At 34.5% G+C, this 15483-nt stretch overlaps 2 protein-coding genes across 3 annotated transcripts in view; both read right to left on the bottom strand.

Moving 5' to 3' along the window:
* fam111.2 (family with sequence similarity 111.2) overlaps positions 1–890 on the bottom strand; it is a 7719-nt gene extending 6829 nt beyond the window's left edge. For both annotated transcript variants that reach the window (XM_016459601.1, XM_016459600.1), the window contains exon 1: positions 778–890. The gene's annotated coding sequence lies outside the window, so the exon portion shown is untranslated. The remainder of the gene's footprint in view (positions 1–777) is intronic.
* Positions 891–2457: 1567 nt separating this feature from the next.
* The window catches only part of lmbrd2a (LMBR1 domain containing 2a), a 14645-nt gene continuing 1619 nt past the window's right edge, over positions 2458–15483 (bottom strand). Inside the window, exons 3-18 of the mRNA XM_016459612.1 lie at positions 14268–14371; positions 14000–14098; positions 12954–13121; positions 12640–12850; positions 12486–12560; positions 12294–12407; positions 11147–11330; positions 9279–9460; positions 7301–7434; positions 7098–7203; positions 6493–6590; positions 6283–6386; positions 5333–5379; positions 5115–5223; positions 4557–4656; positions 2458–3386 (exon numbers count right to left, since the gene is read on the bottom strand). Of these exons, the coding sequence (XP_016315098.1) occupies positions 3323–3386; positions 4557–4656; positions 5115–5223; positions 5333–5379; positions 6283–6386; positions 6493–6590; positions 7098–7203; positions 7301–7434; positions 9279–9460; positions 11147–11330; positions 12294–12407; positions 12486–12560; positions 12640–12850; positions 12954–13121; positions 14000–14098; positions 14268–14371 (1899 nt within the window). The 3' untranslated portion in view covers positions 2458–3322. The remainder of the gene's footprint in view (positions 3387–4556; positions 4657–5114; positions 5224–5332; positions 5380–6282; positions 6387–6492; positions 6591–7097; positions 7204–7300; positions 7435–9278; positions 9461–11146; positions 11331–12293; positions 12408–12485; positions 12561–12639; positions 12851–12953; positions 13122–13999; positions 14099–14267; positions 14372–15483) is intronic.

The following is a 15483-nucleotide window of genomic DNA, read 5'->3' on the forward strand; positions in this document are numbered from 1 at the left end:
ACCCTCTAACTCTAGCACTTTCTATTCTATTTTAATTCTACTTTATCTATTTATCTTCTTTTTGTATTTACAAAACAAACAAACAAACAAAACAAAAAAAAAACTAGCTTTCTATTTTTTCTATTCTATCTACTTGTTTTTCTTTGTGTGTGTGTGTATAATATATATATATATATATATACACACCTTGCTACGTGTACTGCGTTAGGCTAAATAAAAGCATCTGCTAAATGACTAAATGTAAATGTAAAAAATACAAATAAAAAAAGCGACCAAATCGTGTGAGTCTAGAGCCTCTGGTATTTCCCTCAGCTTGTGGAAAAGTTTTCATCATGTGACTTTCTCATCACCTGTTTTTGGAGGTTATCAGTGTATTTCATTGGTACAAAACAGATATTAGTACTTTAATAGGTTGGTATATTAACATTATATCAGATAATAAATGTTGATAGCATATATTTTTTTTACGGTAAAGTTACAGCTGCCGGTATTTTACCAATTTTTTATACAGTGCATCCAATAATATTCTCCTCTTCAGCAGACACATAAAACAGCACTGATCCAAACACCTGAGAGTAATAACTTAACGAAGGTGTAAGTTTCTTTCTTTCTTTTCTTCACAGATAACAGCCACAACAAGCTTTTACTCCCATTTACAGCATTTTTTTTTTGTCTATTCATGTTCAAACATATATTATTAGGAAAGAAACTGCAGAAAACTCTCTGGGGGAATTTGTAAATGTTATATATTGTATATATTTTGTGTTAAAATGTTACCTTATGTGAGTTGAAAGTTTAAACGAAGCAGGAGAAAGTGCGTGTCGTCCGTTTCCCGCGGTTTTTCAAACGATCTGAGCGCGCTTCTTCTTCTTCTTCGTCGGGGTTTTACGGCAGTTGGCATCCGATTTGTTGCAGTACTGCCACCTGCTGTTCTTCAGTGCATTATATCCTCCTGCGACCCAGGCATAGACTTTTGTCCTCTGAGGACATTATATTTGAATGAATTTCTCTGAGAGCCTACATGCCACAGTTTGAAGTCTGGGTGTCCTGTTCAGAGCACATTCAGGGCTTTTTAAGGATATCAAATGTTGGGAGGTTTGATCATAAACACTCCCTCTCCTTGGTCTTTAAATATGACTGACATTGACAGAATGATCAAATCTAGCACTCTTTTAGGGAAATATGATAATGTTTTGTAATTATCATTTCAATCTGGCCAATTTTCCAATTGCTTGTCGTAAACAAACATCTCAGAAAAATGTTATGGGGTTTCAAATCGGAATATGGCTTTTTGTTATGAAACGGGGCATAATTTTCCTCCATGTCTTCTGTAGAGGACACCAGGACAAACAGCAAGTTAATCAGGGATTTTGGAGAAACACAACAAGTCAATAGGGAAATAAATTATAGATCAATATTCCTATGAAATATGAGATATTCTGTTGCTAAGTTATTACTCTCATTATTACACTTGTTTTCTCATTATGGTTTGCCCCAAGAACACATTATTATGCAAATTAGATGCAGTGTATAGATACATTGTAGAGAATGGGAATACCATGGACATTTTACACACATATACCATAAAGTACAGTAGTATATCAAATCATTCTGTTATAGCTTTCATAACATAGTTGAGAATCATCTTTGTACAAAGTTTGGCTAAAAATAGCCTGAAACCTAAAAACTCACTGGTAAAAAAAAATACAACTTTTTGCCTATACATGCCTATTCATGTCTATATATTATTTTTTTCAATAACTTCGTCCTGGCATCCTCTACAAAGGACATAGAATAAAATATGAATAAAATATTTTTTTTTTCAAAACTGATTTCTCTACATTTGTTTCTTATGCTCCAACTAATGACATAAACAACAACAACAACAAAATTCACAAACTTTTTTTTTCTGGTTTTCAGCAGGATATTACAGTCTCCTGTCCAGTCCGGTTTCTTTTCGAAAAGTAATGCAACACATATTATTTAGCTATTTATAAAACTTTGTATCATTGTTTAGTAGGCTAACCTTAATTTCCCCTCCAGTTTTAATAACACTTTCACTTCATGTCTTTCAACGTTTAAATGTTCTACATTGCATACCTCATATTTTTCTGTATTTGACTTACTGTTTTTAAGTAGTGTGTGGTTTTATGGTCCATACCATAAAAATGATCTCTGCTCTTTCTACTTCTAAAGATTTTTTTAAATTTTGCAATATTCTCTACTGATTATTTTGCCAGTGTTTGTCTAAGTTAGCGATTTACCTTCATTTTTTTTTTTTTAATCAAGAAGAAAAAATGCCAAAAAACAGAAGACAGACCTGTATCCTTTTTCTTCAGTTCAAACTCTCAGTTATGGTTGGTGTGAACAGCCAAATCTGTCACTGAGTAGCATTGAATGTCAAGACCTTTTTTTTTGTCTCACTCCGTTGTACACAACTGTACAGAAATATAATTAAGATCTCAGGAATTTTTATTTGAGGTATTGAGGAAATGAAAACAAACAAGAACACAAAACAGAAAAGAATTAAAACAGCTGCTACAGATGTGTGTCAACCCCCCAAAAAAGCTCAAATCATCCTTCAACATGTTAGTAGCACTAAGCAGTTATTTAATATTAATTCAGGGACAATCATAATAAATAGAACATAAATTAAAAAGCAAAACAGTATTGATGTTATATGCATTCAGACATCTTTCACCGTTTGATCAAAGAGATTTGAAGTTTACAGTACAATACAAGAGCTGAATAGCCAAAATGAAACATTATGAATCATCTCGCCTGTAACTTTAAAGTCTGATCTGTTAAATAATGAATGATTAAACAAAATAGTCAAACAAAAGTATTTCCTGTAGGTCATTTACTGGTCATAAACAGTAGGGTGAAAGGTCAGAGGTCAAAGCAGGGCACACAGGTCAGGACCCAGTGAGACCTCATAAATCTGGGTGACCAAAAAAATCCCTTCTTCATGCATTCAGTAAATACAATCTTTAAAAAAATCTTTAAACTTCAAATTAGACTTCTAACGAAAACTAACGTGACCCTTTTCTTTCCCTTTTCAGCCACATGATAATGATCCTCTACATGAAAACCAACCATCGCTGCTCTGAAGATGCAGCACCTTCACTGAACTACAGCTGTGAATGTGGTGCTTGCTGTTTTGGCTTCATCTGGAAGTAAATAAAGGGGCAATGGAAGGTAAGGACAACACACACACACAAAACACTTTATGCGCTGAAGCTGCAGACCCTCACTGGACACTTCAGGAAGAGTGTGAAGATTAAAAAGTGCAAACAGTTTCCCTTCATCGTTCTCCTTGTTCTTAAACATCATCAAAGATGCGTGCGCGAGATGCAGAGGTCGAGAGGTAATGTCCTCCAGCGGACCTGCAGAGACACAAGTCCAATGTAAACCTGGAAAATTTCCAGCCTAATTTCCAAAAGGTTTCTTTTTATTCCAAGGTTTCTGCGGGTCTTAAATTAGAGCAGAAAGTCTTACATTTATAAAGTCATGGCATTAAATGTTGCATTCATTGCAAAAATGAATATATTTGTCAGTTTTTTTGTCTTGGTTTCCAATACAAATACCTAAACATCCTTAAATCAAGATACAGTACATTTACTTGAGATGCAAAATGATGATATGAAGAAATTTTGAGAAACTGAACAAAATGAAGTGAGTTTAAGTGAGTTTACGCTTAAAACAAGAACAAATATCTGTCAATAAGCTAGGACTTGTTTTACCGTTTGAATTAAGCTGATTTTTCTGAGCCCATTGGCAGATATTTGAACTTTCGTAAATTCACTCCATTTTGATCTATTTCTCAGAAAACAAGACCTCTTATCATATATCATAGTTGCATCTATCTTGATTCAAGTATTTTTAAACATTTGCACTGAAAAATGACAAAAATACTGAGGAAGAACATAATTTTGTGCACTGTGATTAGAAGGTACTACAAAGTTATTTCTATAGTCTAGTTTTTTTTCTAGCTGTTTTTTTGTTTTGTTTTTGTTAAACGAATTAAAAAGTAATGGAGATTGGTTGGAAGTTGTATTTTTAAACTTTAAAGTGCTGCTAATACAACTCATTGTGTTCACTTTGACATTTATATTTAGAGACCATATTGACATATTGTGTTCCCTTTAACTTATTCCTTAATCATTTTTATATACAGGTAGCTTCTGCTAAGTAAATACATGTAAATGCAATATTTATCGTCAGTTAACACTGGATCAGTAATGTCTGAAGAAACGTCTACTGTATTTACACATAACTAATTCATCACAAAATGTATTTACCTGTGTTAATTAATTATGCAGTAAATATTAAAAGAGTGCATATATATATATATATATATATATATATATATACACACACGTGTGTAAATATGATGTAATTCAAATTTTAAGAAAAAAAAATCAAAACTGTTGGCACCATCCTTTCTTTCTCTTGTACTTGGGTAAGAAGACTGGTATGAATTAAAGAACAAAATAAAAATTAAATAATATTAACTGACAGTAATGCAATTATCTTATAGATATAAAGATACAGACCTCCTGTTATCTGTTTCCAGCGGTTCTTCTCCAGTGAAGTCTAACGGTTCAACATCCTGTAGTAACTCGGCTTTGTCGCTTCGATCTCTCCGGGACTGAGCTGCACACACACAAGTCAAGTCACATTCATTTATATAGCGCTTTATACAATACAGATGGTTTCAAAGCAGATTCACGTTAATAAACAGGAAAACAACAGTGTTAATAGTGTAAAATTAATCAATTATTAAAGTAATATCAGCTCTAAGATAAGTCAATCATGAAACCACTTCAATTCATCTATAAGTAGCTCTACTGAAGACAATAGTGCCTTTATTCAGCTCAAGTCAGTTCAATGTTGATTCAATTCGGTTTATAACAGTGTCAATGTTGTTAGTGTCAGCTCAATTCTGTTAAAATTTTGCTCTCATCTATCAGTGTCAGTGCAGTTAAATCAATAATATTACTGAATATTAACTGTGTTTGAACTCAATGCTCTTCATCACATCTGACCAAGAGCTCAATTATTGCTCAAAGCGTTTTGCAGGAGTGTTTTGTGACCGTGTGAATCCTCTTCACCTCTGCCAGTGTCTGTGCCGGAGCCGTCCGTCTCCTTCAGCTCCGAGTACGCACTTCTGTTTCTCCCGCCGTATCTTTCCCTCTGTTCACTATAGCGTTCCCTCCATTCCTGACAGACAGAGACGTGATGAACAGGGTTCAGACAGGCATCAGTGATTACATAAGTGCATCTATTCTCATCAATAGTTTTGAGGCAGTTTAGCCAGAAACAAACTCACTCTCCGTCTGCTCTCTCCGTCCTCTGTTCTCTGCCGTTTTCTTCTTTCTGAAAACAAGAGCAACTTTTAGAGCAACTGTAAGATGAACATGTGATGTAGCACCATTGAAATGTGGTAGGGCATGACTGAAGAGGTTTTTTAAATAGCTAGTAACCTTTCATTTACGTCAAAACCTTAAAAAGTCATGCATAATATGTGACAGTAAAGTGTGCAATAGTAGCTGTTTAAGTGTATATCTGCTCAAATTTAATTCATTTTTTGCCAATAATGTCAGTTAAGTAATAATAAAATTATATATATTAAAAAAAAATAATAATTAAATATATATATATATATATATATATTAGTAGAGTGTGTATGTGTGTGTATACATATATATATATATATATATATATAGTAAAACAAGCAAAATTGTTTTTGTCATATACCATAGCTATGCATGACTACACACTAGACAAACACAGCCAAGGTGAATACATCTCAATTTTCAGTCAAATAATGAATTAATGCACAAGTTAATGAAACAGTTATATTTTATTTACTGACAACAGGAAACATGAATAAATGAGTAAAAGAATAAATAATCATTTAAGGCCTTCTATACGTGTATATATACTAAAAACATTGTTAATTACAAAATAAATATATTAATCAATTTTAAATGATATTCTGAAAAAAAAAAAATTGTTGCCATTTCAGATCCAATGAATATATGAAGATATACTTTGAATAAAAGACTGAAAAATGCTGACATATGTAATTCAGCAATATTATCCAGTCCTAGAAATAATTTACAGTCATTCTTAGGAATGTTACAATTAGATCAAATAATTGACAAAACATTTAATGTAATTTTAAGTGTATATCTGCTAAAATGATCTTATCAATGATTAAAATGTATTAACATAGAACTGATGAGAGTTTGAATGAAGGGCCGGTGTCTGTAGTACCTCTCCGGATGAGTTCCCGTCCTTCGTCCACCAGGTCAGAGGTCAGATCATTCTCACCCACGAACTGCTGAAAGCCCAGCAAATTCAGACAGCGTGTGCCCAGACTAGAACAACAAGAGCAAAAACAAAGAGCTAACAGCCTGCCAACAACAGTCTCTATATTATATAAAAGCCAACTTTGTGAGAATCTGTGTTGGAGTGAAATCTCACCTGAAGTAAGTTGCAATGCAGAGCAAAACGATGAGCATAGGATAATAAATATAAAATCCATTTGCGATAAATGAGAGAACCTGCATGGATCCCATTATCTAACACAAAGAGATAGAGAGAGATTATGTGGCCATAAGAATCAGTACAGCTGGGTGATATGCTGAATAAACTTTTTTATATCACAACTGATGAACTTTACACAGTTATTGAAATTAACTGAACTGACTTGAACTAAATAATAACACTATTGTCTTTTGGGTGGCCAATTCATTTTCTTAAAGATATATTACACTATATTACACATTATTTCATTTGAATCTGCTAGAGATTAACTTTAAAATTGCAGGTGAGGAGGTTTAAATAATAATAATAATAATAAAAATAGCCTACAATTAAATTGACCTGTACATGAAGGTTTTAATCACAGGTTAGAATTCTAATCTTTGTTCATCTGTGTTTAAAATTAAGTGGTGCAACACAGCTTTTTCAATGCTTGATTAGTTCTAAATGTTGCTTAATTTAATCCTTATTGGTGCATTACTTACTGATGCTAATTTTACAGAAATGTGATCATATTTTTTCCGTGAGGGTGGTGTGTGACTTACTGAAGTGTACGCTGTCGGCTGTCTCGTCTGATGGGAGATGGTGGAATCCATGTGAATCACACCCAGAAAGTTCAGACACAGCGGAGGGGTCAAACGACAAAACAACCTGCACAGCAATCAGAATTATATGAGGATTACTGATACAGCAACTAATCAAAACAAGCCGCAGATTTTTTTTGTAAGAGTCACATGGTGTTTCGTACATGCCGCTGAACTGCAGACTGTAGGCATCCGTCTGGTGGTGTGGGGCCAGATAATAGTAGTTAAAGACTCGGATCCGGAACACAGTGGAGTACACGCAGTAACACAAGAAAAATATGGTGACAAAACACGCCATCTAGTGGACAAAGACAAAATAACAATGCACAGGTTTCAGTTTTTTAACCCCAAGTCATATTTTACCATTAATTCCCAATAGTCCTGTTGTTAACATGTTTTTTATTGTTGAATTCTGTTTCTGATTCACTTAGTAAAATGGTTTGCGAACATTTCATATATATATAATTTTATATAATTATATAATATACTATTTGTAATAATTAAAATAATATTATATATTTCATACATTATATATTTAATATAATTTTTTTTTTCAAATTTATATATATATATATATATAGTAGTCAACATTTGAAGTGGATCAAAACCTTTCTTCATAGCACACACACACACACACACATATAAATATATGTATGTAAATTTTAGAAGCATAAAAGTACAATTATATTCTTATTGGAAAACCATTTTTTTTAAAAACAATTTCAGATCAAAGTTTTGAAACTAAACTTTGAATAAAAAGCTGGGAAAAAAACACAAATATCATCCAGCCCCAGTGATCATTTACAGGCCTGTTGCGATTAGATCAAATGAGTTATTATGAAAGTAAAATGGTTTACAAACAAAGTTTCAGTTTGAGATTAAGTACAGAAATTAATACGCGCAAATCACCAAGTTCAAGTAAAAACCTGGGGCCTGTACCATGATGGTGGCTGAACAAACTCAGGGTTACAGGATTAGTTTTGAGTTGACAAAACCAAACCAGTCCAATCTGGCTTTGCTGGTACCATGAAGCTGATCATCAACTTTCTCTGTCAACTCAGGCTTGATCCTGAGGTAATGGGGCACGTGCACACGAAAGAGTGACATCAGTAATGAACAGCCAATCACATGCCTTGAAACTGTGATTCACTTCTCGTGAGAGAGTCAGTGCGATTCACTACCAAAGATTAAAAGTTTGAACAATATGAAGAATTTAAACACATTTACAAGATGAAACGATCTATCCATGAAAGAGGGAAACCTAAAGAAAACATCATATATAGTCATGTTTAAAGCTATTGATTCTAAAACTTATTTATATCGCATATTATCTATATGTTTATATTAATTTAAAATAAAATCTTAATTACTATTGAACTAAGCTAGCTTGTGTAACAGATTAAGGGTATAATAATTATATAAATCATATCAAATAATTATAAAAAAAATAATCATCTCTAAAAATCAGACAATTTTATCTTTAAAAATGTTTTACTATATAGCGTCCTTTAATTTGGAGCAAGAGATACTGGGGGAGTGGCTTTATTGTGTCAGACATGTGTCACTTTGCTTGAAGCTGATTGGTCAATTTTCCAATCTTTTCTAAACCAGAACATAACCTGCCCCGGAGCAGGTTAGCTGTGGAATGTAAGTTACTATGGTGATGAACACTACTAAAAGCCAAGCCACTTTCATGGTACTTAAAACCCAGGATTGGTGCAAACTAAACTGAAACTTACCTGGCTAGCCAGCTAAACCGGCTTCATGGTACAGGCCCCAGCTTTTCTTCAAACTTTTACCTCGATGGATAATTAGTATCCAAATTTGATCTAGAATGCCTAAAATTTCATTTATTTATATAGCACTTTTTTACAGTTTCAGTATGTTTTAGGGTTTTATTTTTGTAGTTTATTAAAGCCTTTCTAGAGACTAGTGTTGCAAATAAGCTCTTGCTACAAACACTGTTAACTGCATTGGATGGCTGTTCATTGTAATTGTATATGTATATAAATTTTCATCTTGGTGTTAATTTTGGACCCTGGCTTCAGCCTTTAGCTGTGTTAACGGCAGTATGCAGTTTTCTGATTGGCCATATGCAGCCTTCTCCAGTACATGTGTGTAATTGCACTTGTGTTTCCTCACCTCTATGTAAACATAGTTGTAGTCTCTCTCTGCGAGCTGGATGAAGACGGCGAAGAGAGACAGAACGGGCTGTGTGCTGAAGAAGGTGCATTCAGACCAGACCACGGCTGCAGAGAACACGCACAAAACCACAGCCAGCACGCGATAACACCACCGGCGGAAAACACACTCCCAGTACCACTCTACAGGACACAGAGAGAGATGCACGAGGTTACGACATATTCAAACTGCTTATTTACAACATTTATTACTCAAGGTTAGTGATTTGAACAAACCTCAAACGCTAAATATACAACTGTGCAATGTTTGTGCTTCAGACATTATTGACACCTCAAATTGTCTGGCTTGTTGACGAGACGCTGGATGACAAAAGAGGCAAAAATCCCACAGACTTCCATCCAGAGATGGTCTTATTATTGGGAGATAGCAAGCTCTACCATTGAAAAAAAGTGTAACAGCCAACTTGGGCCCTGATAACCAATCACATCACAGCCCTAACTTCATTGAATTCTGTCAGTTGTGCAACAGTCAAATACCATTGGCGGATGCCATGGAAATGAATGAGAAGTACCATAAACTGAATCCTACCTGTCGCAAAAATGTCTGTGACTGTGTCTTAAAAAAACATAACTTTTCAAAAAAAAAAACAGATCAATCCAAAATGAATGTTTAATTGTAAACGTGTTGAACATATTATATAGGCTGTTGATTCATTAAACGATAAGCTGTTTTCCCACAAAAGCAGTTTATTCTGCGTAGTGAAGCCTCTCCTCCATTGACATCCATTCTTAAAAAAATGGCCTCGACCAGACAACCAACTTCTTCTCTTTGTGTTGTAAGGTCACGGGTAGGTGACATAAGTCGTGTGTGCTGAAATGAAGCAACCATTCCAGAGTCTTTTCAAAGTGGCTTGACATTTGATGATAAAACTATTGGTATTTCTGTCAGCATTCGGCAAAAGACTGTTCCACAAATGTTGCAATCTCACTAGACTTGTGTGTTTTTGTGCAACAGTCTGGTTTAATACAAACTCTTTGTTTAATGAAGCCACCTAAGTAAAACATGGGTTGAAGAAAAGATTGGACAAGATTGAAGTGAGCAAACACAAATAAATAGCGGTGAAAGTCTTAATTTTTTTCCCCTACTATGGAAGTCAATGGCTACCGGCAACTGTTTGGTTACTAACATTCTTCAATATCTTCTTTTATGTTCAACAGAACAAAGTAACTCATACAGGTTTGGAACAACTTGAAGGTGAATAAATTGTGACAGAATTTTCATTTTTGAAAATGTAAAATTGTGATTTACAGGCCTGGAAAAGCCTAAATGTTTTTTCAACATGTTAATATTTGATCTGAAAGAGAACACTGACTGTAGAAGAAAGTTTGTGATAACGTTTGTAATAGCAGCCCTTGTGACAACACTGAGAATGTGCATTCGCTTTCCATTAAAAATTTATTTTGGACACATTTCAGAACAGCACATAAAATTAAAGTGTTTGCATTCATATGCTTGCATAGAATTTTTTTTTTTGAGCTTTAAAAATGGGTTCCAGTTAGTCCTGGTGCACAGATATACATGACTGATATACTTATGACACTTAACTGCTGGAATACAGGTGTATTTCTCACCCACACTGAAAACAAGGGTGAAAAACATTTTAAATTGAAACAATGCTCTCCTAAAGACCTTTTCATAATAAAGCACTTTTTCTAGGCATTAAAAAAAGACAAAAATGGGTGTGAATGGGTCAACAGGAATGCATTGTTTTAAAGTCTTCTTTGTATGCGCGCTCATTGTTAACAGGCCCTCGTGCTTTAAAGGTGTTATTGTATTAAGAACAGAAATGTATTCACAGGTTTTCTCACCCACAGTGGGCGTGTACAGGTACTTGCTGATCCACCCAGGCGGTTCAGCAGAAGGGAAGCTGTGAACGAACTTGTGGGTGGAGCTGCTCTCATTTTTGGCCACGTCCTCTAAGTGAAAAGCCTTGTCCAATAGAATCTGCCACTGAACTTGTGTACGGTTATGCCTCTGAACAGCATAGATCACCTGACAGGAGATATTATTACTATGCAATTACAATACAAGTCAATCATGATATAATTTTAAAGTGCCCCTATTATGTATTTTTGAAAATTACCTTTCATGCAGTGTGTAACACAGCTCTAAGTGAATGAAAACATCCTGCAAAGTTTTAAATCTGAAAGTGCTCCGTGTATAAAGTTATTGTCTCTCAAAAGAAAGAGTCCACTCTGAATCATTGAAACGAGTCGTTTTTAAACGAATCCCAAGACGTTTCATCTTGAAGTCAACATGAAACATTAGCATATTGCCCACCCACTTGTTGGTCTTTTAGCATTGGTCTGAATGAAAATGCAAATTCATTCTTTGCCACTAGGTGCCGCTTTTGGAGCGGTAATAATAGCGGTTTCTCGGTAACGCTGTACACAAAGCAGCACTGCGCTCACAAACGCTTTATCAGGCATTACAGACGTGATGAAATGAAAATGAGGCCAATCTGACCAATCACTGCAGATTAGCGTCACGCAAAGGAGGGGTTTGGAAAAATGAATCGTTGAGCGAATCGTTTGGGAGTCGTTGAGCAAGTAAGGTAAAAATAAATGCATATTATAAGACAATGAAAACGTTTTTTTGACCTTGCATGTCAACCTGTTGTTGGGGACTCCCAAAACCAAAATATGAACCTTTCATTATCCATAATAGGGGCACTTTAATACAAATAATTGTTTATTTTTAAAAAGTATATGTTTAGTACAAATCAATTATTTATATTAAATGATATTAATATAATAACTATATATTATAATTATATAAAATTGTCTTTTACTATATTTTATAATTACATTTAAATTTTCAAATGATACATTTTAAATTAAATTAAAAAATTTAAATTTTAAATAATATTTATTATAAATGCATTAGTCAGTGAATATGCTTTATATATATTATTATTTATATTAACATTCTATATAGCTGTAGTGATTTTATTACCTGTTTATGTAATTTGACTAAACTCTTTTTACTAGGATAAGGGTTTCCTTTGTCATCGAAGTCCTCATAATCGTCCATGTTCCTGCCCATCTTTTCTTGGTATTCTACAGGACACTGACAAAGACGTGGGGGTGTTAATGCGCCATATTTACACATGCACAGTCAGTAGGATGTAGATTACATTAAACTTACCTTTTTCAGAATAGTGTCAATGCATTTGCGTAGAGGATGATTGTATTTGATCGTCTCATTGACTGTTCTGACATCCTGTAAAAGTGTGGACACATTACGTATGCACTGATAAGATAATGCATGAACTTTGATCAAAGAATCGATGATCTCTTACCTCCATGACGTCTTCCAGGTTTTCCTCGGCATCTGCTTTTTCCGTCATCAGTTTTGCTGCTTTAAAGTACGTCTTTGCCAGCAGCTGCCCGTGGCACGATGCCCTCCAATAGGTGCGCGGGATTTCCACCAGGCCGTATCCCAGCAACAACACCAGCAGGAACAAGCCCCAGGTGTTGGCGGCGGTAATGCCGATCGTCCGCAAGCCAGACCTTAAAACACATTTGAGTAAAAAAAGTTAGATGTGCATTGGTCTACAAATGAAAGGAGTGTTGTGATTGTTTGAAGAGCGAAAGATGAGGGCGGGACACAGACCAGGAGAGATGCAACTTCGGAGTGACGGCGACGTAGATGAGCAGGGAGCAGAAGATAAGCAGGTATGTGCCGTAATAAATGGCGTTTTCTATAAGAGCCGTTTTTATCTTTCCTGAGATGGAGAAACCTCCTGAACGTGCATATGACTGCATGAAGGGAATCAAGAGCCTGCGCACATGGAAACAAGACATTCTCAAATCATTTACAATTCAGTAAAAGCAAAAACTCTCATTGAATTTGTAATTACAAAAAGTGGCATAAAACAGAAATGATTTCATGTCACTAATGCTAGACTGTCAGTAGTGGAGTTGTATTTCAATGGGACCTTCCCGGTTAAATACAAATACAATTTTTTTTTTTTATTATTTTATAGGAGGATGAACTATTCCATGAAGCCTTGAAACAAAATTCTATTGCAATACTAAATTAATAATTGTAGGCTTAAAAAATAATAATAAAAATGCAAAATTTTTTTGCAATAAATTTTCTGCAAAATATTTAAATATATATAAATATTGTATATATTAAGTTGTATACTTAATTGCATGATTTGCGATGCTTTAATGGATTTAGCATTCACTGCTGAGCTAATTAGGTGTAATGTCCATTTCCAATTAATTACTTTTTAATAAGTGAAAAAATTTGCAGACCTTAGTCAGAGTAGCGCCACATTTAATTTTTGACTGGACTAAAAAGAAAAAAAAGAGGCTGTGAGGCACAGAAATGCGTTCAGTCGATAGTACTGTTGTTAAAGAACATACCGATTGTTCAACTGATGAAATGTCTTCCAGAAAAAAATAAAAGTTGTGAGTTGGCGAAAATGATATGATCTAGGATCTTTATACAGTGCGTGCCATCGTAAAGACCATTAGTCTACCCTTCACAGCCTTGTTTTCATCCGTGTTAAATTCAATATGGCATCTAATCTTACTACTGTGGTTTAAAACATCATTTAGCAATATCAGAGCTCATGGTAGTTCTGTTAACAGAACCCTACTGTTGCACTTAATTGTGAAGAACCAGGGGAATGACAATTTCTCTCGCACCATGTCAGGAACTGTGAGGTCCAGTACACCACCCTCCAAAACACAGGCAGAATTCCATCTGGGATGTAACTCCAAGGCTTTTGGCAAATCTTTGGGACCCTGTAGTCAGGAGAAGGTGGAATGTTGTTGAAAAGTTAATGTATAACCATATTAACAGTGTTAACTCAACATAAAAGGCTTCGCACTATTTGTACAACAGTGTTTAAACACACTTCAGGGCTTTAGTTCTTCCTTGTGCTATTCATTAGACCAAAGCAAACGTGTTTACCTTTGTGTTGGAAATACTGAAGAGTTGGAGGAGTTATCATGGTTGACAGTTTTGATCGCCACCAGGTGGGCCTGATTATCAGTCTTACACTGGTTATATATGGTCTGTGGAAGCAACACATCACAGGGATTGAGAATAAGACAACAGTGGCTTAGTCAAAAGGAAAACCAGACTGCTTTTACATTTTGTGTTTAGATTGCGCTTCTTTCCTCGCAGGAAATGTTCTGAATTGCATGCTTGCCATCTGTTGATCATGAAAGTCATGCATATTACAGCAGGTTTGGTAAATGGCTCTAGATAAGAGCATATGTTAAATGCCTTAATTATAAATGCAAACATTATTCCCTAGTCTAATTCTACTACTTATTTTTTTTATATACACAGGGTTTCTGCAGGTTTTATGAAGGTTAATTTAAGACTTTTTAAGACCAAGTAAAGAATATTTATTTAATGATTAAAATTAATGGAACATAATATGTCAATATGTTCTCTAAATGTTGTCTTGTATAAGCAATTCTTCAAAGTTTCGAAAATACATCTTCCAACAGATCTCAATCACTTTTTATTTCCCAACCACTAGAATATGGAAACAACGTTTACTGTACCTTCTGATCACACTGCAAAAAGTAATGTTCTTACTCAGAATTGTTGTCTTGTTTTTCAGTGCAAATGTGTAAAAATCCTTAAATCAATATACATTTACTTGAGAGGCAAAATGACATAAGACAAGAAGTCTCGTTTTCTGTGAAACTGATCAAAATGAAGTGGATTTATGATCAAAACAAGGACAAATATCAGAAAAATCTAATTAATTCAAAGGAAAATAAGTTCTGATACCCCAACTGACAGATATTTGTTCTTGATTTAAACAAACTCATATAATTTTGTTCAGTTTCTCAGAAAACAACACTTCATATCTTCAATTGGGATCTCAAGTAAATGTACAGTATCTTGATTTAAGTCTATTTGGATATTTGTATTTGCAACAAAACAAAAATACTGAGGAAGATATTGATTTTTATTGCAGTTCACGCAAACTTTAATGCCATGACTTTCTGCTCTGATTTAAGACATTTTTAAGGCCTTAATTTGTGCAAGGATGAATTAAGAATTTTTTTAATGCCTGCAGAAACTTTTGCATGAAATTCAGTTATTCGTAGTTATTGGATGATTATTTGTAATTTTACAGCAATTGCACCCCCCCCCCCCCCCCCCC

The sequence above is a fragment of the Sinocyclocheilus anshuiensis genome, unplaced genomic scaffold (assembly GCF_001515605.1).
Source record: "Sinocyclocheilus anshuiensis isolate Anshui unplaced genomic scaffold, SAMN03320099.WGS_v1.1 scaffold2285, whole genome shotgun sequence".
NCBI lineage: Eukaryota > Metazoa > Chordata > Actinopteri > Cypriniformes > Cyprinidae > Sinocyclocheilus > Sinocyclocheilus anshuiensis.